Consider the following 21,859-nt stretch of genomic DNA (forward strand, 5'->3'; position numbering starts at 1 on the left):
TTTTTTAATTACATTCTTTAATTATAATGTTTATGTTTAGTTATTTTCTTCAAAATACTTGCTATTAAATTTACAGGTTTCCAAGTGATGCCAAGGTTAAAGCGAGATGGATTAAAGACCGGGCATAAAGATTGCTCCCAAGGCCTTGCTCCCTATCAAATATAACCGAATTTGTTCTGCTCATTTTAATGAATTCATTATGGATGGATCATGGTCAGATAGAAGATTTATTTTTTAGTATAAAAAAAACAATTAATTTAAAACATAACTATCAAATATGGTACCTCTGAGTGTCGTGGTCATTTCGGCGGAATTTTTAAAGTGTTACGTGATCACGAGTACTGCAACGCAACATCGACGCATCTCAATCTAATAGCGATATCTTTACAACTTTGTATAAGGTATTGATGTATCTATGTTTTGTATCAGTAAATTAAATTTATATAAATCAAAGTCCTTAATCACTGTGAGGTTTTATTATTTACAATGTGTAATTAGAGAGATTTTTCTATTTTCTTCCACAATTTTGTACAAAATAAGATAAAGTGAAAAAAAAAACATTTTTTTATTTATTAACCATTTACTCGTATAACATGGCACGCACACGTGGCATCTGGGAGTCCTTCGACATGCAGAGACAATTTTAACACCAGTATGTAATAAATGTTTATGCAATATTTATTTTGTATTAAATCTTTTTCTGTAGACATCTTGTTTTATTTTTTACCGACTTCCCAAAGGAAGAGAGGTTATCTATTCGTCGCGTATATATTTTTTATTGACTAAATTTATGGACGACACGGTAGATTTTGATAATGATGATTCGGCGAATTTTTCACCAAAACATTCGCAGGACACTAGTTAAATAAATCTAGACCAGCGTTTCCCAACCTTTTTCAGTCCACGGACCCTTAGGAAATCAAGCAAATTTTTCACGGACCCCCTTAATAAAATGAAGAGCAAAAAAAAAAAAAAACAATCCCCGCCAAAACATAATTTGAAAGATCGATTTATTTACTTTGTTTTTTTTTTCTTTTTTAGATTTATAACAGTGTTATACATCATTGGATGCATCTTTTTTATTTTTTTAAAATACCGTGTGCTCACATCACGTTTTTCTAATAAAACTGGTTTGCTGATTTTTCGTTTAGCGACTGTTTTGCATTTAATGAGCTATTTATGTATGGTCCGGAGATGACACCGCGGACCCCCTTAGATATACTCGCGGACCCCCAGGGGTCCGCGGACCACAGGTTGGGAAACGCGGATCTAGACGATACATTTTTCGAAAATCGATTTTTATAGAAGTATCGACACGACTTTGACGGAGAATAGGGAATATGCATGTGATTTAGATTTGCTTGTTATTTTTTTCCTTGGTACATTACGGTCCTGAAATTACATCTAAACCATTATTTCTTCTTTATTTCGTATTAAATTGTTTAAAACTTTAATCAAAAATCGTAAATTATGCGCGCGTAATTCAAATTTGCAAAACGCATTCCCATTGGTCGAATCGAAAAATGACGTCACATAGCGTGTTACGATGTTTATCGGCGTCAATATTCAAACTGTTTGAGAGGAAAATTGTTTTTGTCTATATTCCTACAGTGTTATTTATTACCTAGTGCGATTTTTCTACATAGTATTATTAGGAATAATCAAAAACAATGATTGAAAGTAGTTTTATCAAAGCACAATCGGACTATTCACCTAAAATATGAAAAATGAATAAACTGGTATTATTTAATTCAGAAATATTTAATTGATCATAACTTATTTTGTTCATATTTATAATATAGGAGTAGCAGACGAGCATACAGTCCACCTGATGGTAAGTGGCTACTGCCTATCACCTTACTTCACCTATCTTTTTTTTTTTTTTTTATATTTGAACCTGACGATAAAGCAGACGTGCTACCTGATGGAAAGTAGTTAACGTCGCCTATGGACATTTGCAACACCCGAGGAGTCGCCAATGCATCGCCGGCTTTGAAGGAGGGCTCTTTTTGCACCTTTTTTGAAGAGCCCCATGTCATAGCGCTCCGGGAATACCTCGGGAGGAAGCTCATTCCACATCTTACACGTCCGTGGCAAGAACGTCCGTGCAAACCGAACCGTGGAGGACCGCCACGAGTCCAGTTGGTGTGGATGGAACTTCATCCTTCGGCGAGTGGTGCGATGGAGGAATGGTGACGTAGGCACCAGGTTAAATAGTTCCTCGGAACACTCACCATTATAAAGCCGGTAGAACACGCAGAGGGAACCTATGTCCCTCCGTAAACTTAAAGGTTCTAGCCGATCGGAGATCCTCGGATCGTTGACGATTCGTATTTCGCGTTTCTGCACGGAGTCAAGTGGGTTAAGTTGGTATTGGGGCGCCCCTGCCTAGAGATGTGAGCAGTACTCCATGTGGGGTCTTACTTGCGCCTTATAAAGCAGAAGCAGTTGCCCCGCAGTGAAGTACTGATTCACTCTGTTCTTTATAATATTGTAAATTATAATAGATTATAATGTATTTTGTGTGTTTCAAATGATAGCCTTTGATGTAGAAGTCGATAAGTACCTAACGAAGTAGATGATCAATGCAATATTTTAAAATTATTTACCTAAAATTATTGTTTGTTACAGTAAATGCAAATGTTAATGCGATTTTGGAGATACTTTATCTGTTTCCTATAATCTTGCACCACATTTTTCGTATTTTCGCATCTTTTGCAAAGGAAAAAACACTATATAATGTATTTATAGTAGTGGTTTTGCACAATAACTCTAGGAAATATTAATAAAGTGGTCATTTAGCCTTTCCCATGATGTAAATAGCGATAAAACCTGAAAACGTTTCATAATACCTTTATGTGCATACAGTTATCATCATTATCAATACAAATCACGCTACGTGACGTCATTCAAAGAGCGCGTAAAATGGCGGCGTTCAAATGTGTCAAATTTTATTGATACTTTAAATAATTTTTAAAAAAATATTTCAAACACTAATAAAATTGTTTATATTTTTTACTATGTTAAAACGATTTAATAAGTGGTTTAAAATAATAAAATAAAAATGTGCATATTCCCTATTCTACGTCCATCATCTCTAAAACCTTCTTGACAAGTGCTCCGTTAGGAGTATAGGTGTTCTGTGGACAAGTGTCAGTCAATCGGAAAAAAGTGGCACGCTTGGTTTTCATACAAATCAAATGCCACCTATTTAGATATAGGTCTGTGTGAGAGACCGGTGGGTATGAAGTCCCATCTTGCTCAACCATTTCTTCTTTCTATCCGGCCATCTTAGCATTTTAGACATAGTAGTGACATCTATATAGTTTTCCATTTGTAACACTCTTATAATTTAAATTTTAAATGTTATACTTTTCCAAGTCCAACAGTATAGTAATCTATACATATAGTCCAAGTCAAAGAGTATAATAATCCATATAGGAAAGTCCTTAAAAATTACATAAAATCAATGAACGATTATTATCAGCATTATAAAAAAGACGTATTTTAAAAGGTCTCGATTAGCATATTAGTCTCAATAATTTTATGTAATACAAAATATGAAGGGGAATTATTTCAAAATAAATAAATATAGAAATTTTATTATTATTCATAATAATAGTTTTTGGCTTAATATCGTTCTAATCAAGATAGAACTATTTTAAAAGTTTAATTTGTCACATCATTGACAGCAATACACATGTCATAAAGCATAGCTGTAAAGAAAATGGCGGTTGTTGTATAAGGAATACACTTTGCCATTAAATTCTATTTACAGAGTTTATGAAAATGTGTCTTTTATAATGTTTGTAATTCAGACATTAATTTATTCTTTGGCTATGTCTTGACACATTTTTTACCATTGACGATTTGAAAATTCATCAAAACGAAAGTAGTTGAAGTGATAAAAATATCGCGGGCCGCACCGCGTTTATTTGGGAATTTCTTTATATCGTGATTAGTGTTTGTTATTGATATGTTTAGTACATTTTCCGGGTGTTCTTTATAGTTTTAGTTTCGTTAAAGTTATATTTCCAGTGACTTTGTGTTTCACGTGTTTCGATACGATGTGTTATTGAGTTTGTTATTTTGATAACAATGGGAGAAACGGAAGAATTTAATACTCTTGCGTTCGAGAAGAAGTTGATGCAGCTTAAGGATACGCAGGAGAGTATCCAGTCGTTGTCGTCTTGGTGTTTGAAGCAGCGTTCGTATCATAAGAAGATTGTTTCAAGTTGGTTGAATGTTTTGAAGAGAGTGAAGGTTGAGCAACGATTAGTACTATTTTATTTAGCGAACGATGTTATTCAGTACAGTAAACGGAAGAACTACGAGTTTGTGGAGAGTTGGGGTCTTAATTTGCAAAAGGCGACCCCTCTAGTCAGGTTAGTTGTTGTTTACGTTTGTAGTGCTTAGGTTATATGTTATGTCCAATAAGACAGATAATGAACAGGCTAGTAGTTGGTTACATTTCTTCTATCTAGGAAGTTACACTAAGGTTTAAAGTTAAATAGGATATTATAGATAATATTATTAAGGATTTACTAATATATTTATTTACAATTTACATTTAATTATTTACAATATTAACCTAATAAAAAACGTACTAAAATAATATATGAAACAAGCTTTTTAAAAAAATACTTGTAATAAATATATATTATTTATATAGAATGGATAAGGATTGAATGTTTTTTGCAACTCTTAATATGTTTTGGTCATAGCTGCAATTTTATCTGCAGTTGCAGTTATTAAGTACCACTGCTGTGTGTTTGTTTGTATACTTCCATGAGTAACTGTGACAGCAGTTTGTCAGACAAATGTATACACTTGGGAGACAATATTGACTTATCCTGGGAGACAATATTCAGTTTACCTTTTTTTATATTATCAAATTGTAATCCTTTAAACTAAGAGTTGATTAAAGTTATGTATCAACTTTACATTTCTTTAATAATATTTTTGGATATATATTTTTATCCCACTAGTGACTAACATTACTTTGTTTCCAATTATGTGCCATAATGTTTCTGTTTTCATACAAAATGTAGATGATATTTCAATTGTGAATTAATAAAAATGTTATTAAAGTTTAAGAACAGAAATGGAAACATATTTTATAAATAAAGCCTGTTTATTATGGAATGCAACATTTACTTTTATAGTTTACTAGTATTTGCCCGCGGCTTCACCTGCGTTTAAAAGAAAATAATATAACATACTAACATACATAAAACTGAAATTTCATACCTTCAACTTTGCTAAAGATCATCACTTGATCAAATGCATAGTTTAGGATTCAATACTTACTAATATTGATTAAAATAATCGATGTTTTGAGTCAAAAGTTAGATTCTCCGATTAATCGATCTTAGATCGCCATCCCTAGTTCCTGTCGGATTTCTGGGATAAAAACTATCCTACGTCCTTTCTCGGGTCTCAGACTATCTTTGTACAAAATTTCATTAAAATCGGTTCAGTGGTTTGGGCATGAAGAAGAGACAGACAGACAGACAGAGTTACTTTCGGATTTGTAATATTAGTAAGGTTATATAGTGTATTTGCCCTAAAAGAAACACCCATTCATTCTAATATTCAAATAATAAATGTGTATATTTCCAGAGATGAGAAAGTAAGGTCAAAAATTCTGCGCATTTTCAAAATCTGGGAGCAGAGGTCAGTTTACGATGATGAGTTCCTATCAGATCTCACAGGGTTGCTCAGTGCAGGTGCAGTTAAAAAGACTGATGATGATCCTTTGGATTTTCAGGTATGTTAAGAAACAAAGATTATTCATAAACATTGAAAAAAAAGTTGTAATATCATAATCATCCCATTACTGTCCCACTGCTGGGCATGTGTCTCCTCTCAGAATGAGAAGGATTAGACCATCGTCCACCATGTTGGCCTAGTGCGTATTGGCAAACTTCACATACCTTTGAGATTTTTTTTTAATAATTTCTATGAACAATAACATTTTTTCATATTATGTATAAAAATATTAAATATGTGTAGAATAAGGATACATATTAATTAAAACTATTTGTAAAATATAAATACATCAAATTATTATTACTAATTAGCAATATTTTGTATTCTAGAATCAACTATCACTATCCATCATTAATATTAGGTTACCAGCATATGTTAGCCTTTTGCTTTGTTATTTATTAGATTTGCTATCATCTGAAAATCCTGTTTTTTTAATTTTGTTGTTTAATTTACATTATTAACCAAAAAAAAACTCAAAAAAATAAGAGAATTTTCCGAATGTATCATAATGATCAAACTTGTATTTCTAATGTTTTCCTATGTTAATGTCATGTTGTATAGACAATTGTTTTGTACGTTTCAGCCTCAACAACTAGTTAACAAAATAAAGCAATGTACAGTTTTGGAAGCAGATACGGACATGAGGTTAAAGTGCATACATGACAGCCACTTGCAACTGTCTGATGCTGACGCGCTATGTTCTAATCTAAAAGGTATGGTTTACTATCACATGTTTTATTATCGTTAGCAAAATGGATATAAAGAACTACTAGTATTTGCCCGCGGCTTCGCCCGCGTTTAAAAGAAAATAATATGACATACTAACATACATAAAACTGAAAATTCGTGCCTTCATTGGAATGACAGCGGTACCATCTGGCGAAAATTGGTCGTACCAACTCTGGAACCTTCGTGGGCTCATGGACAACAACTTTGCTAAAGATCATCACTTGATCAAATGCATAGTTTACGAGTCAATCCTTACTAATATTGATTAAAAGAATCTATCTTTTGGACCAAAAAAATCAATTTTTAAATTTCGATTAATCGATCTTAGATCGCCATCCCTAATTCCCGTGGGATTTCCGGGATAAAAACTATCCTATGTCCTTTCTCGGGTCTCAGACTATCTTTGTACAATATTTCATTAAAATTTGTAAAGTTCAGTGGTTTAGGTGTAAAGAAGAGACAGACAGACAGAGTTACTTTCGGATTTATAATATTAGTAAGGATCTATTTTTGGTAACTCATCGTTAAGCTCTTTTACTATTGCATTATGTAAACACAAATATGAATTATGATTTTTTTTAAATGGAATTTTTGACAAGTTGTGTATAAAAAAGGTCTAACTTAAAACTTACACTAGAGGCCTGGCCAAACAGAACCCTTATTTTGGCGCCGTGCTTGTCGCGATGCTTGAAGTTCTCGTCGCCGAGCGTTGTATTGTATTGTAGATTTGCATACCAGCGTCATTATGAATGAAAAAGTAAGCATGCACGTACGGGTAGGTTACTACTAAGCGGCTTCAGGATTTTCTTCTAGCGCCTTCTAGTGAGGTCAGGCTTTAAGATATTTGTGACGTCACTGCTACATAAATAAATAAAGTTTAGAGATGTTTGTTTTATCAATTATATTATCTCAAACATAGCCAATAGGCATATAACAAACAAATAATACTTGTCAACAGACAGGAGCCTAAAAGATGACGTGGAGAAGGAGCTCAATGAGGGCATTGCCTGTGTGGAACGGTATACTCAAGCGTTACAACGAGAGATAGTGGCTCGTGAAGCGTTATTAGCACTGCTGACGTCCGCCAACCAATACTACTCAACGCAACGGGGAGAAGTCAAAGTTGTTGCACATGTATGTAATATGTATTGATGATTTAATTGGCTTACATGTAATTTGCTTTGTTAATTTGTATACAAATGTGAAATCTTGAAATTTTAAACTGGTTAATACAAAAGATTAGCTGACATTTTGCGTACATGCTTGATTTTTATGCTAATTTATGATTGGCGTTATTTTAAATACTATGTAGTGAACACCCTAAGATGCTGACAAACAATTTTTGTATGCACTTCCATAAAACCCTTAAAATTATGTTCTACCATTCTGCATTTACGAACACATTATCGGATTATATTCATTGTCAGCTATTATTGTTAAAATGCATAGTTTTCATTCCATAGGTGCTTTATATTAGGTGTAATGGTCAGCAGTAATATTAAGTTCAATTAACCTGTGATTATATGAAAGACGTATTGATAATGCGCTGTAGTATTTCGACGACCCGCGTGGCGGATCTTTCTCCACACTATTATGGTGCGTCAAGGGTCCCGGGTTCGATCCCCGGCCATCCACTAGCCGGCTGATATGTTCTGGGTCTGCGTGTTTGTGTGTTCGACTACGTAGGTATCCATGCCACCCATGTCACAGGAAATTCTGTGGATGTAGAAAGTGTTTGTATAAAAATATATAAAACATATTTCATTTCATTTTCATATAAATACTATACTAATTATGTTGAAGTCAGGCTGTCCAGCTCATATTACGTTTATTTCGGGCTAGTATAGTTCGCGCTAAACTGCTAGTCCGCTCTGAAGTTGTTGCGAGTAGTCATACAATTTATTATGCCGACACGATTCATTTCTATATAACAGTTATTTTTCCCTAAATTTATTTGAAAATAACTATTGTGTGTAATCAGCCTTTGTCATTAATTCTTTTTTTCAGGCATACAAAAATTTCGGAGCCCGAGTGCGGGCGTTGAAAAGGAAATTAGACGAGTTAATACCAACGTTGCCGAACGCGGCGCCTTCGCCCCCCGAGAGAGACGAGGACGTGCCTTCCCCGGGACCTGATGAAGATCTGGACCTGCCTATCTCTGGGGATAATACTGATGATGATTGTGAGTTTGGCTTGAAATTTTTACAAGTAGGAAGTCGTAGAAAACTATTATTTATTTTACTATTAAAAGCTTGTCTGTATGTCAATGTATATGAATCTAATTATGTATATACGCATCGCAAAACTATGTTAACAGATCAGTTAAAGTAAAGAAAGATGTGCATCTTACACATAGTAGGGGTACACATAGTGGACGTTAATTAACTTAATTTTTTACTTTTATATATAATATTTTGTGAACCTAGCACCACTGGCTGTAATCGCCGTGGGATTTAGAGTAGGACAGGGTATTCTAGGCCCCAACCGCATAGGGAGGGCCTCTCAAAAGGACAATATGATTTTGGGCAATGTTTGATTGTACTTTATAAATTGTTGTATTGCATGTAAATATCTTTTGAGTCTGTTAATAACTACAGTGTACATTTAAATTATTATTTTTTCAATGGAGCCTGAAATAAATTTATGGTCCCTGTATTGCTTAGAACAGCCCTAGGGTGGGGGATAACCATATATTTCTCATTCTCCTTCTAAAGCCAGTATTTTTCCCCCTCACCTTACCCCACAATAAAATTCCCAATTAATTTGTGTATCTAGGAGGAAGTGGTGTTATAACCGCGTATACTCCGCGCCAAACTTCTAGTCCGCTCTGAACTTGTTACGCACAGGTTAGTTAGCATATACTCCGTAACGTGCGGGCACACTTACGTAGCTATGTACCCGCGGGCGAGAACGTCCCGCGATGTCGTTCCGCTAATGTCTGCAATTTGCTATTGCGATGCGACTAGTTTCTATATTCGGAGCAGACTAGCAGTTTGGCGCGGATTCTATTAATACACCCATAACCTCCGCAGTGGCGTACAACATCGACCAGTCGTTCAACACGACGCTGGGCGCGGACGGCTCGCTCTACAACCTCGGCCTGTCCTCATTCCTCACCGCTGACAACCCGCTCGCTATGTTCAACGAGAGCAACGACCTCGATATTAGTAGTGGTGAGTGTTTTGTTTTTTTAGAAGTTATAAGGTGGTTGAACCCTTTGTGGTTCGACTCCGGCGGCACCACCACGACACCTATTACTACCTATAACAGCAGTGTTAAACGCTGCTGTGTTTTGGTTTAGAGGGTATGGTTAGCGAGACATACTTTTCTGAGGAGTTTCAGCTTAGTCCTCAAGAGTTGTGGCGCATTTGTGGCCGACTAGGATAAATAGGAATCTAATCTTATCTGGGGTTGATTACAGATGTCTATGGGCGGCAGTTGCCACTTACCATCAGGTGGGCTGCATGCTAATCTGCTACTCTCGCCTATATTAAAAAAAAATGATACATTGATACATGCACTATTTTTTTATTTTTTATTTTATATTCTTGGAAATACGCCAAAGAAGTATAAGTTCCTAAATGCGTACAAGTACATACGCTTATATTCATGTAGTAACCAAAAAGTAGATACAGTTGTGAATGTAGATTTTTAAATTTTCATGTAAAAAGCTATGATTGATTCAATGATGATTGATTCCTATACTACGCCCATTGTAATAATTAACAATCACTTTAAAATTAAGATAAAACTGAATTAATATAGGTACTCAATTTCATAAAATTTATATAAAAGTTATGATTAATGTTTCATAAGTGGCATTTGTGTGAATAGCGAAAACGTGTAAAGAATAAATATATTCATTTTCTCATTCCAGCCAACAAAATAGAAGTAATAAACAGTAGGCCAAGTGATAAGCAAGACTTCAATATTAACGACTTCTTGAAGACGTTCGCGCCAAATGACAATAATGGCACATCGGACAATAATTCAGGTGTGACCAGTATTTTAACTTCCTTATTTATTATGATAATACTCTCTTCCGCGAGTAGTATACATAGAAGGATCTGGGTTCGATCCCTATCCACTTACGCTCATTATAAATTATCTATGCAATGATTTGTCTACCAAAGATATCTGTTTGACATTTCTTTTTATATTATGACATTGTTAAACTTCGATTTTTGGTACATAAAACCTGGAAATATTGGTAATAATTCATGACAATGCGCATCTGTGCATAAAATAAATATAGTTCAAAAAACTAAAAAACACGCTTTTATGATAAAATCAACTAAAAAGTAGAAAAGTATTCTATTTCATTCTTTCATACATGCAGGGTAAGATAAGGATGTATGTTGATCTCTTTCTACTGAAAAACGGAGTTACTCACTGACAAACATACAAGTGAAGCTACTATAAAGCGTGTAAAAAGCTGTGATAGCCTAATGGTTTAGAAACTCGGTCTCTTGAACGAGGGTTCCGAGGTTCAAATCCTAGGCATGCACCTCTGATTTTTCAAAGTTATGTGCGTATTAGAAATAAATGATCACTTGCTTAAAACGGTAAAGAAAAACATCGTGAGGAAACCTGCATACCTGAGAGAATTACTGGGTGTTTCTTTAAGTATATTGTAGTATAATATATATATATATATATATATATATATAGATGCTAAAGTCATTTACCATCATGTGTAAAATATAATAAAACAAAATATTGTTCCAGTGGCGAGTGCAACCCTCTCCCAGAAGTCGCAGGACACGCTGCCCGGCCTGGACCTGCTCACGCCCGAGAGCACGGGCAACCCGCCCCCAACCTCATTCTACGGTACAATGGAAAATATTGTTCATGGTATTTGTTTGTTCACAAGTTTTTATTTGCGTTCGATCGCTTTGGTATCGATATACGCTCGTTATAAACAATCTATATACTGTTTGGAGCTATAAATTACTTCACACGAATTTCTTGGTGATACCCTGCTGGTTAAACTCTGCCTCTCGATCGAGGGGTCCCAGGTTCAAATACCAGGCACGCGCCACTGATTTTTCAAAATTATGTGCGTATTAGAAATTAATTATCACTTGTTTAAATGGTGCAGGAATACATCATGAGGAAACCTACATAAATAAAAAAAACTCAAAGGTATGCGAACTCCACCAATACGCACTTCTGAGAGGAGACCCTTGCCCAGCAGTGGGACATTGATTGTTGATGATCAATTTCTTGATTTATTATTCACTCCCCTGTCCTTGTCACAGTTGGTCACTGTAACATCCTACCCATTGGTTCTACAATAACAAATGTTGTACTACCTGCGGTTTGTATAATAAATGTGTGATTGTGACTGACTCGATCGAATCGACTGATAGGTCGATTCGAGTCAGTCTTACTCCGGCAAAAGCGAGAGACGGACGTGTCGTGAGCACACGAACCATATCTATAACCAATCATTGTGGTAATCCCTTGTATGACGTCACATATTTTGCGATTTAACATCTAGAAATAATTAATTTAGAACAGTTCCGATGTAAGTTATACTTAAATTACCTGTACATATAATAAAATTTTAGATATATTATGTTTTAAAATGTGTACGTCACGAAATTTAGGAATCTCCTCCACCCCTTGTCACAATATCACACTTCGCTGATCCCTCCCCCTTAGTGTGTGACGTAATTTATGGATGACCCTTTTACCTACGATAGATTGACATTTGAAATCTTTTCAAACTAGATTTCATTATCAAATTTCGATCTTTGGTAGATAAAAAATAGATAGATTGAATATTAATAACGAGCGATTCTATCCCCTTTATGTTGCGATTTTTTTTGCAAGAAGTTGTGATGTGGTTTTCATTTTTATAAGTGATGTCGCCACGTGTGTCCTGAATCACGATATCAATGTTTTTTAGTAACTTTAGCTTAAAACTCCAAATGAAGGTTTATCGCATGAACTATTTCAAATTTATATTTATTAATCTGTTGTGCATACATGCATTATTTGAAAAATAATCATCTTGAATGAATATTTTTTCTAAGTAAGTTTTGTTTGCTGATTGATTTGTGTGTTAATTATGTTAATTTCAGTTAAATTACTAAAGTTCACTAAGCAATAATGTTTGAATGTTGCAATGTTGCTTATGCATGAGTCAATTTGGTCATACAATAAATATATAAGTAAAAGAATTGATATACCCATTTACGCTACACCGCCGTACATCTTACAACGGTATTAAGAGCTCTAGTGTTTTTAGTTTAAACTTCAGTAAAGTCAATATTTTTAAATGAGGTCTTTTTGTATGTTTATGCGAAAGAAATGTTCGAATAGGCCTCATATACTAATGCTCGTTTTGTGTCCTTATGCATGTAAATAAACGGAATGTGGTTTTCATTAACACCGAATATAATACTGAATTTCTAGATATTTTAAACATAAAACTAATACAAGATTTTTTAAAATTCGATTATGTAATCTCGAATAATATAAATTCAAATTTCGATTTTCAATATAATTCGTTAAGTTTTGTAGCAGTTCTCAGTTAATTGCAATGAGACTTGGGTACCACTAATAGTTTGTTTTCAGATGAACCAGACCAGCCTTATATTCCGGAGATATTACCTAATGATCAGTGGAACAGAAATGATTGGAATCTACCACCTGTAAGTATTTACATTGATAATAAAAAAATATGCATGTGGTTTTAAAACTTAGTTTGTATGTCTGTTCGTATTTTTGGTAAATCTTTTTAGGTAATCCAAGGTTGAAATGGCGGTTACTTAATTATTGCATTTTATTCTAAAAATATTAAAATGTGTAGCGTAAAACTCAAAAAAAGTACACAATATATCTGAATAGAAATTCTAGAAATAGAAAGGGAATTTCTAATAATATACAAATGATAAGTACAAAATTTATCTTTTTTCCTTTTACCATAACTAATGAAATTGAAGGTGGTAGAAACCTTTGTGGTTCGACTCCGGCGGCACCACCGCCACACCTATTTCTACCTAATAACAGCAGTGTTAAGCGCTTCTGTGTTCCGGTTTGAAGGGTGTGGTAAGGGAGACATACTTTTCCGAGGCGTTCCAGCTTAGTGCTCAGGGGTAGCGGCGCATCTGTGGCCGACCTCAGGTAGGAATATCTAATCCTATCTGGGGTTGATTACAGATGTCCATGGGCGGCAGTAGCCACTTACCATCAGGTGGACTGCATGCTCGTCTGCTACTCTTATATTATAAAAAAAAAAATGTAAAAATTCATATTGTATGGGTATATTTTCATTACAATACTTTTTTAATTGTTTTATGGTAATAAGAATTAATTGATGGTGAGTAGCATCCTAGCGGGAAACTATATAAAAAGAAAGAAGGATATTATATTGTTTAGAGAATGATATGTTATAGTATGGATGGAGCTGTTATTGAATCTTTTGTTATAATGCGACCCCTCCTACGTATAATATCGTAATCCACAAAAATACCTTTTCGTTTTTATTGCATAAATTGCCTTATTTTAATGTGTGTTATCGACATAAGTAACGTTATAAAGCGTATAAAATAAAATATATATACCAAATTTCATAGAGATACCTGAAGAAATACAGATTTTATTAGCATTTTAGCATATTCGAAACTTTGATACGCTCTCCTGTAAAGTTGTCATTTTGCAGTTACGATATTATACGTGGGGGGGGGGGGGGGGGGGATGTCGATATAAAATAGTCTTTGAAAAATAATCAGCTTAAAATATGTTTTTATTTTTAGCGGCAGAGTCCACCTCGCGGTGTGTTTGTAGATACCCCGGAGTCTCCTCCGCCCGCGCCGCAATCCCTCGTACCGCCGAGAGCGCTAAGAGCCGATCCCTACCCACAGGTGAATTACTTATACAATACGTATTACAATCAAATGATTATAAAAATAAAAAATAAAAAGTTGAAGTTGATAATTTTTAATCTTAACTAATTTTGAATTACAATTTGAAATACAACCGTTATTGTCTAGAACAGTTGAATATTTATTACTAATGAGCGTTAAACGACGCTTACATTTATATTTTATTTGAGTACACCTAATTTTATTAATATGTAACTGACTTTATTCAAATAGAATAATAAAATGTTATAAACCAATATAGCTGGCAACTTTTACTAAAAGAATTGAACATGCATGTACAATATTATTTTGTGGAAAAAATACCGTCCTGGCTCAGTATTTCGTTACGAATAATGATTACTTATAAGCTAAAATATCAAACATATTTATTATTACAATTGTAGTAGTATGGTAGCCAAATATAAAGTAATAAAGTAGAAAACCTTATGATTATCAATTTCAAAACATTTCTTCCACTTTCAAAGCATTGTTACTCTTGTGCGTAACTTGAAACATTAAACATTATAATCTAAGTTTTATGATATTATAATTTCCAGGACCTACCCCCAGCTGACGTGGACCACAGAGGTATACTACCGCCGCCCCCGCCACCGCCAATCCTACCATTATTAGGACGTAAGTATTTTAACTAAACTATACAGTAATAATATACACGATTTTATTACTATATATTTTTATAAAGTTCAGCTTAGATTAAACTTGCTAGCTACTAATTACTTGAGACCTATTAGAATTAACGAATAGTTTGATCCTGTTAGAATGTTCTCGTGTGGTATGTCGCTATGATTTTAGGCAGCTGTTATTAAGCTTGAAGTTTGTGATCATAGACGAAGTGTCGAAATAGACTCGTAATTGAAGATATTCATATGCTTTTGGCTACGAGTGCTAAATCCCCTGGTTGATATAATGACATGAATTATATAAAAAACTATCTAAAGTAATAATAATAATGTATGAATATTGTTAGTCTTGTTACGTTCACCGCTTTCTCTGTTATTATTTCATCAATAAAAAAGAAAATTAATAATGTAAATGCTAAGATGTAAATCTTTTAGTATAACAGCCAACTTAAAAAATAACTATCATATGAAGTCAACATAATCTTTATAAATATGAAATGTGTGTACTTATATTAATTTAACCCCTAAAGCATACTTTGAAGAGGATTCAGATTCCCCGACAGGTAGGAAAATATATAATTATTGATGTACACAGTAGTTTTGATGTTGCTTGTAATATATATAAGCATACTTATCTATTCTTCTTCTATTTATTGGTTGTTGTATTCTTTGGTCAAGTATATAACAATTGTTTTTGTCCAAAATCTGATTTTATATCTTAGCTCTTCTTTATTTATTTAATTACGCCCGTAATTAATAATCAATCTATCCATCCTCTTACTTTTCTTCAATACGTCCATTCTTAATAATCAATCTATCTAAATGTTGCCTACCAATGATAGAAATTTCACAATGTGTACTTCATTATATTTATTATTTATTATTGGTATTTGTGTTGATTCATAAATTTGTTATTCATAATGGTGTTAATAATATATAGCATGACCTATTAGATCTTATTTTTATTAAAATAATACCAAGTGTCCCAATGACCACTTACCATCAGTATTGCATTCTCGTTAGCTATATTGTAAAAGGAAATATTCTCAGTTCTAGAAGTTGGCATATGAGTGGTAGTTGAAACAATTAAATATGATAAATTAATGACCACTTGATTAAACGGTGCAAGAAAACATCGTGTATAAACTCGTATACCTGAGAAAACTAAAGATTATGCAGTCCACCTGATGGTAAGTGGCTACTGCCGCCCATGGACATCTGTAATCAGCCCCACATAGGATTAGATATTCCTACCTGAGGTCGGCCACAGATGCGCCGCTACCCCTGAGGACTAAGCTGGAACGCCTCGGAAAAGTCTGTCTCCCTTACCACACCCTCAAACCGAGAGTCGAACCGCAAAGGGTTTCTACCACCTTTAAATTATGACCTAATTCTTCTCATTCTGAGAGGAGACCCGTGCCCAGCAGTGGGACAGTGATGCGTTGGTGATGTTGAAACAAATAATTTTAATATTTTGTGCAATTTCCAGCGATAGAAGATGTAGACCACAGGTTGTTGCCGGCGCTGCCGCCGCCGCTGGCGGTGCCGCCGGTCCGGCATCCTGTACAACATAAAGGTATTTTAATATAAGGGTTATAGAGAGTCAATAACGATTCCTTTTTTTTAAATGTAAAAAAGAAAAATACCGTGTTAAGACAGATTTCCTTCCAAATAATTAAAAAAAAAAACTTCATTAAAATATATTTTTAAAGTGTTCAATATAAAATCTGATTTGCTTATTACATTCTAATTATGTATTTGTTTTACATTAATTGGTTCACTTTGTTCTAATAAATTTAACATAATATTCCTATAAAATAAATGTAAGTTACACATTTTTGTATAATAGTATCCACATTATTTATTATTTAGCGTTGTTTTTTTACATAATGAATGAGAGAGACTAACAATTTTAACAGTAAATTTTAATTAAATTGTATAATGAATAACATAGATACAACTCAAGATGTTTCGCTAGTTCGTATACATAAACAAATTAATATGTTCATAAATTGGACTAAAAAGCTTTTATTTCTTTTTTCAACAAATCTTTTCTTACAATATCCATATTATGGGACTGCTCGAAAAGTAATTAGTCTGACATCTCGAGCGGTGCGCCATGTTGGATTTAGAATGACGTCATACAGCTAACCAAGATGTGATACCTAATCTGAACATGTATGCAAAATTTGACCTTAACCTGTTAATTTCCGTTACAGATTTGAACTTAAAAAACATACAGCCATTGGAAGTTACGAAGAGTATAAAACATCAAATGGCTTACACATTACTTATATGTATGTTGTAAAATTCAAATTAGTTATATAATATTTATTAGAAATAAAATATTTTCAGATGTGGATCACAGGAATTTAATATCCCTGACACACCAGTTACCGCCCCCTACGAGACTAGTTGAACCTCTTAAGTTGGATCAGGTGAGTTTACATACATTTTATAATACGAATTGTGTAAGTAGAACCTTTGTAGTCTCCGTTAACACAATCGTTATGTTTTAGTCTTATAACAGTAGCTTTAAGCGCTGCTGTGTTCTGGTTTGAAAGGTATTATAGGAGATACTTAAACGAGGCGTTCCAACTTAGATCTCGGTTATAGTAACGCATCTGTTGCCAATCTTATGACTAATCCTATTTGAGGTTGATTATTTATAGATGTCAATATACTTATTTTATACGTCTTATAATAGTCTTATAATATGTGTTCTATTTGCTATTTCTTAATGAAACAATATATGTTAATATGCATTATTATGTATTTTATAACATAATACCGAAATATATAAATTTAAAAAAGTATATATTATCGTATTATTTTAAGATATGTCTCATGTCATCAGGACTACAGAGTGCCCTCAATGGTACCTCCGCCGGACATAGTGGAGAGTGTCGATATGGACTTATCAGAAGATGAAGAACAACGTAAGATATTTTATTTATATAATTATGTCTTTTTTATTTTATAATAACAGGAATTTTTAATTTGTATTGTGGCTTAAATGTCTTTAGACACCGAGGTATACAAACGAAAGCATTTGTGATCGATATTGTGTGGATTTTTGATAGGCGTCATTAGAAAGAAAGAAAGATATAACTTTATTAAGTAATGCATTGTACACACACATATCAACAACAAATTATCTTAATTAGTTACTAAATAGTGGGATATAGGTAAATAGAAAACTTAAATAAACTTATGACATTAAACATTAAATGAATGTTTGCCTGTGTATCCTTTATAGAATCGTAAACTATGCATTTGATCGTGTGATGATCTTTAGCGAAGTTGTTGTGCATGAGCCTACATAGTTTTCTGAGTTGGTACGATCAATTTTCGAAAGATGGCGCCACCTTAAAAAATATTTAAGTTTCTAACGTAGCAACGCGCGCACTATACAGCTGATTATTTATAAACTGCTTTATATTTTTATTGGCAAAAGGTACTAGGAACCAATAAACGGTAGAATAGAACTCGTTTTAATAAAAATCGAAAATGTTGCGAGGAATCTTACTAAACTTCTACGTCAACACGATAAAAAATATAATGTGTAGAATGTTGTATTATATTATATTGTTCCAGAACGAATGTACCCAAAGCAGGGGGAGAGACGCAACAGCTTCAACAACAACAAGGTGTTAGTCGGCGGCGACAACGGCAAGACCAACCACGAGCCGAACGCCAACCTCATACAAATCAACAGCGCCCCCATAGTCATCACCGAAGCCCCCAGGGATAAGGAAGGACCCCACTCCGCCCCCGTCATCCCCATGACGAACCCCTTCGACAAAATGCCCCCGGGGCTCAAGTATCTACAAGCGAATAACTTCCTCAAGAAGGATGAAAGAGAAAATTCAATTGACAGTATGTTTGACGATGACCTCAGAAGCAGGACCCTGGATAGCCTAAACCAGGACGCGAGACATTCCCCGAGCAACTACACAGATTTCTCGAAGGACACCGATTGGGCGTCACCGCAACCTCGACAAATGAACAGGTTCCCGAGAAATTGGACCCCCCGGACTAATTTGCGACCCCCCAACCTACCCCCGTTCTGGCCCCGGAATAGACCCCCAGGCCCCCGGTGGATGGGTCCCCGACCGCAGCGGTTCTGGTGAAGTGTAGTGATGTTTAAAAGGTGGTAGGACGAGCAGTGATAGCCTAGTGGTTTAGAAACTCGGCCTCTCGATCGAGGGGTCCGAGGTTCAAATCCCAGGCACGAACCTTCAAAGTTGCTTCACTTGCAGTGGACTATGACCTAATCCTTCTCATTACGAGAGGAGACCCGTGCCCAGCAGTGGGACAGTAATGGGGTGATGATGATGATGATGATGAGGACGAGTAGGGTTCGGCTGGATGTAAAAACTGTCACACAGATTTCTAACGAAGCAGTACTACGTTTCGGTGGAAAGGTTTGGATGGTAGCTGACTTGCATATGAGGCGACCATCTTACGCTGTTTGTCCACCGCCACCGTCACCGACGCGATACCAATAATTAATGTCAGCGCCGAAGTAGCGTACATACATTTACTATAGCCGCTTGTCCACCGCATTCCGAGTAGATCGGCGTGACCGCTAGATCGGCACCGAGATTACGACGGGCCGATGTGCCGGCAATATAAAACACATTGGAACTTGTCCATACACTGCCGTACCACGCGTGGCAGCTGGAACAAAATAAACCGCCGATATCGGTCGCTGTGGACAAACTATCGACGTCATATTAAAATCGGCCCGAAATAATCTCGTTCTCGGTATCGGCTCGGTGACGGTGCGGTGGACAAACGCCTTTAGTCATCAGGTGGTAACGCATCTGTGATTGGTTTTAGGTAGAATATGCTCTATATAGAGTTGATCACAGATGTTCGCAATGGCTATATACCATCAGGTGGACTACATGCTCGTTTTCTTCCATCTTATACAAAAACTGTACTATGTAAGATTATGATATACAAGAGTATATAGTTAGTAGAAGTCGGATGTATGTGAACTTTGTGAATTAGCTTGTTCCATAGTCTGCGTTTCATGTAATAAATATATCATTTATGGCGTTTATTCTTGTTTCTGTTAGCTACTATAAGAACGACAGCTACATACATAAGTATTATATTTCTATAAAAGTGGATAGTACGGAAAATTATAATAGTGAAGTAGTTTTTAAAATCAAAATTGTCAAAATTATTTTTTGGTTGTATAGAAAAATGTTAAATTAGATTATATTTACTGCTTACAACATTACTTAATAAAGTATCGAGAATTTTACTAACATTTTATTTATAGAAATGGTAATACCATTTATATGGTTAGGCGTTTAAATATATTCGTTAGTGATATTTTCCATAATTAAATTTTATTAACCTTTAGTTTAATTGAAAAAAATATATGACAGTATTGCAAATAATGCTCAAAAATGGTTAATCTTTTAATGTTATTTGAATTAATTAAAAATTCCTAGGTCCCTATTATTAGACTAGATTATCCTAATAGAATTGGATTATTACAGTTCTAGAATATGTTATGTTCGTAACTTTTAACTAGAATATAATCAACCTTAAAAAGGATTAAACATTTCATAATAGGCTACAATTTTATAGTATAATCAGAGGTTCGATTCCAAAGCACTTATTAGGAATTTAATATAATCGTGATAATGAAGAAACCTATTGCTTGATTTCTAATGTTTGCAAAGTTGCGTCATTTCTAGTTACTAGCGTAGTGGACTATGGTCTTATTTCAGTTTAATTTTAACAATTTTTGCCTACCAAAGTTTAAAGTTAGACTATGGCTTACAAATTTCGCTAATCTTTCTCTTGGCCCTTAGAGGGAACCATAGCTCTAGTAGAACGATGGATTGGTAATAGATAAAGATTAGGATATGAATGTTTAGATTGATTAGCAACGTGCTAGGTAGTGGTTACTATTTGAAAATGCAATGTAATTGTACCTACTTGAAATCTACATGCATGTCATAAACAGACTTCAAATGTAAAATAACTTGACAATCTACCCAAGGTTTATAAATATAGTCTACTCATATTTAACATATGAAAATTTAAGTATTAGGTATCCATCATGATTAATTTAATTTATAACCGTATCCGAATCTTTAAAAAGTCGTTACTTTTCATATTCACTCTTTACAAAATGTTTTATTTAGAATAAAAGCATTGCTTTCGTTAAAATTTAAGTACTACTAGGACTTAATTTTAACCACTTCGTTGAAATATCTCAAATAAACTTTAAAAATAAAATTAAAAATGGGTTGGTTTATATTTTGTCATTCTGGAATCTCCAATTTTAATCCCTTAAAATATTCTTCTTAATTTATCAACATTTTGTATTATTCTACAAAAGAATTTTTGAGTTATCGGGCACTGCTGGGATATTGTAGTACATTTTTCTCTGCTTCTCAGTTTCTCTCGTCAAGGTTAAAGGAATGGTAGTATTGTTTCGCTGAAAATGCAATTTAAAATATTTTTCACGCGTTTATTAGGAGTAGGTACGTTCATAGCAAACCCAGTTTGTGCATCAAGATTTCTATATTTGACATTTACTATTTATACCTACAACGGGGCATATTGATTATAGTTTTGGGCGTAGGCAAAATATAGAACTTGCACAATAACAGTTAAAAGAAAGTTAAGAATTATAACTTTATTGTTTCTCTACTTCATATGGGACATGGGAGCTGTAAATATAAATGTTAAACGTATGGAATAAGGTTTTGGAATTTAAGTATACAGCTATAGGTAAATATTATATTACTAGAACCTTTTATATTATTGTAGGGTTCCTATACAGGGTGAAGCCCAATACTTTATTTTTAA

At 34.2% G+C, this 21,859-nt stretch overlaps 1 protein-coding gene across 2 annotated transcripts; it reads left to right on the plus strand.

The window, feature by feature from the left end:
* Positions 1-3,708: 3,708 nt before the first annotated feature.
* LOC140754932 (uncharacterized) lies at positions 3,709-19,513 on the plus strand. Of its 2 annotated transcripts, none has more exons than XM_073090080.1 (15): positions 3,709-4,385; positions 5,623-5,770; positions 6,356-6,485; positions 7,460-7,635; positions 8,509-8,683; positions 9,534-9,674; positions 10,379-10,495; positions 11,230-11,355; positions 13,087-13,163; positions 14,268-14,375; positions 14,933-15,011; positions 16,506-16,592; positions 17,372-17,454; positions 17,874-17,955; positions 18,614-19,513. In XM_073090080.1, exons 1-15 carry the CDS (start codon positions 4,099-4,101, stop codon positions 19,147-19,149), a joined length of 2,352 nt encoding a protein of 783 aa, XP_072946181.1. In that variant the 5' UTR covers positions 3,709-4,098; the 3' UTR covers positions 19,150-19,513. The 2 variants fall into 2 exon arrangements, with proteins under 2 accessions (XP_072946181.1, XP_072946182.1); XM_073090081.1 differs by having other exon boundaries at positions 11,230-11,331.
* Positions 19,514-21,859: the final 2,346 nt, after the last annotated feature.

The sequence above is a fragment of the Epargyreus clarus genome, unplaced genomic scaffold, assembly GCF_041222505.1.
Source record: "Epargyreus clarus isolate Ecla_fem2 unplaced genomic scaffold, WU_Ecla_fem_2.2 ptg000032l, whole genome shotgun sequence".
NCBI classification, from domain to species: Eukaryota; Metazoa; Arthropoda; class Insecta; order Lepidoptera; family Hesperiidae; genus Epargyreus; species Epargyreus clarus.

Coding starts and splice junctions, on each gene's coding strand:
- LOC140754932 (XM_073090080.1), top strand. CDS start 4,099: ATGGGAGAAACGGAAGAATTTAATACTCTTGCGTTCGAGAAGAAGTTG. Junction 7,636..8,508: donor AAGTCAAAGTTGTTGCACAT/GTATGTAATATG, acceptor TCTTTTTTTCAG/GCATACAAAAATTTCGGAGC. Junction 9,675..10,378: donor CGACCTCGATATTAGTAGTG/GTGAGTGTTTTG, acceptor TTCTCATTCCAG/CCAACAAAATAGAAGTAATA.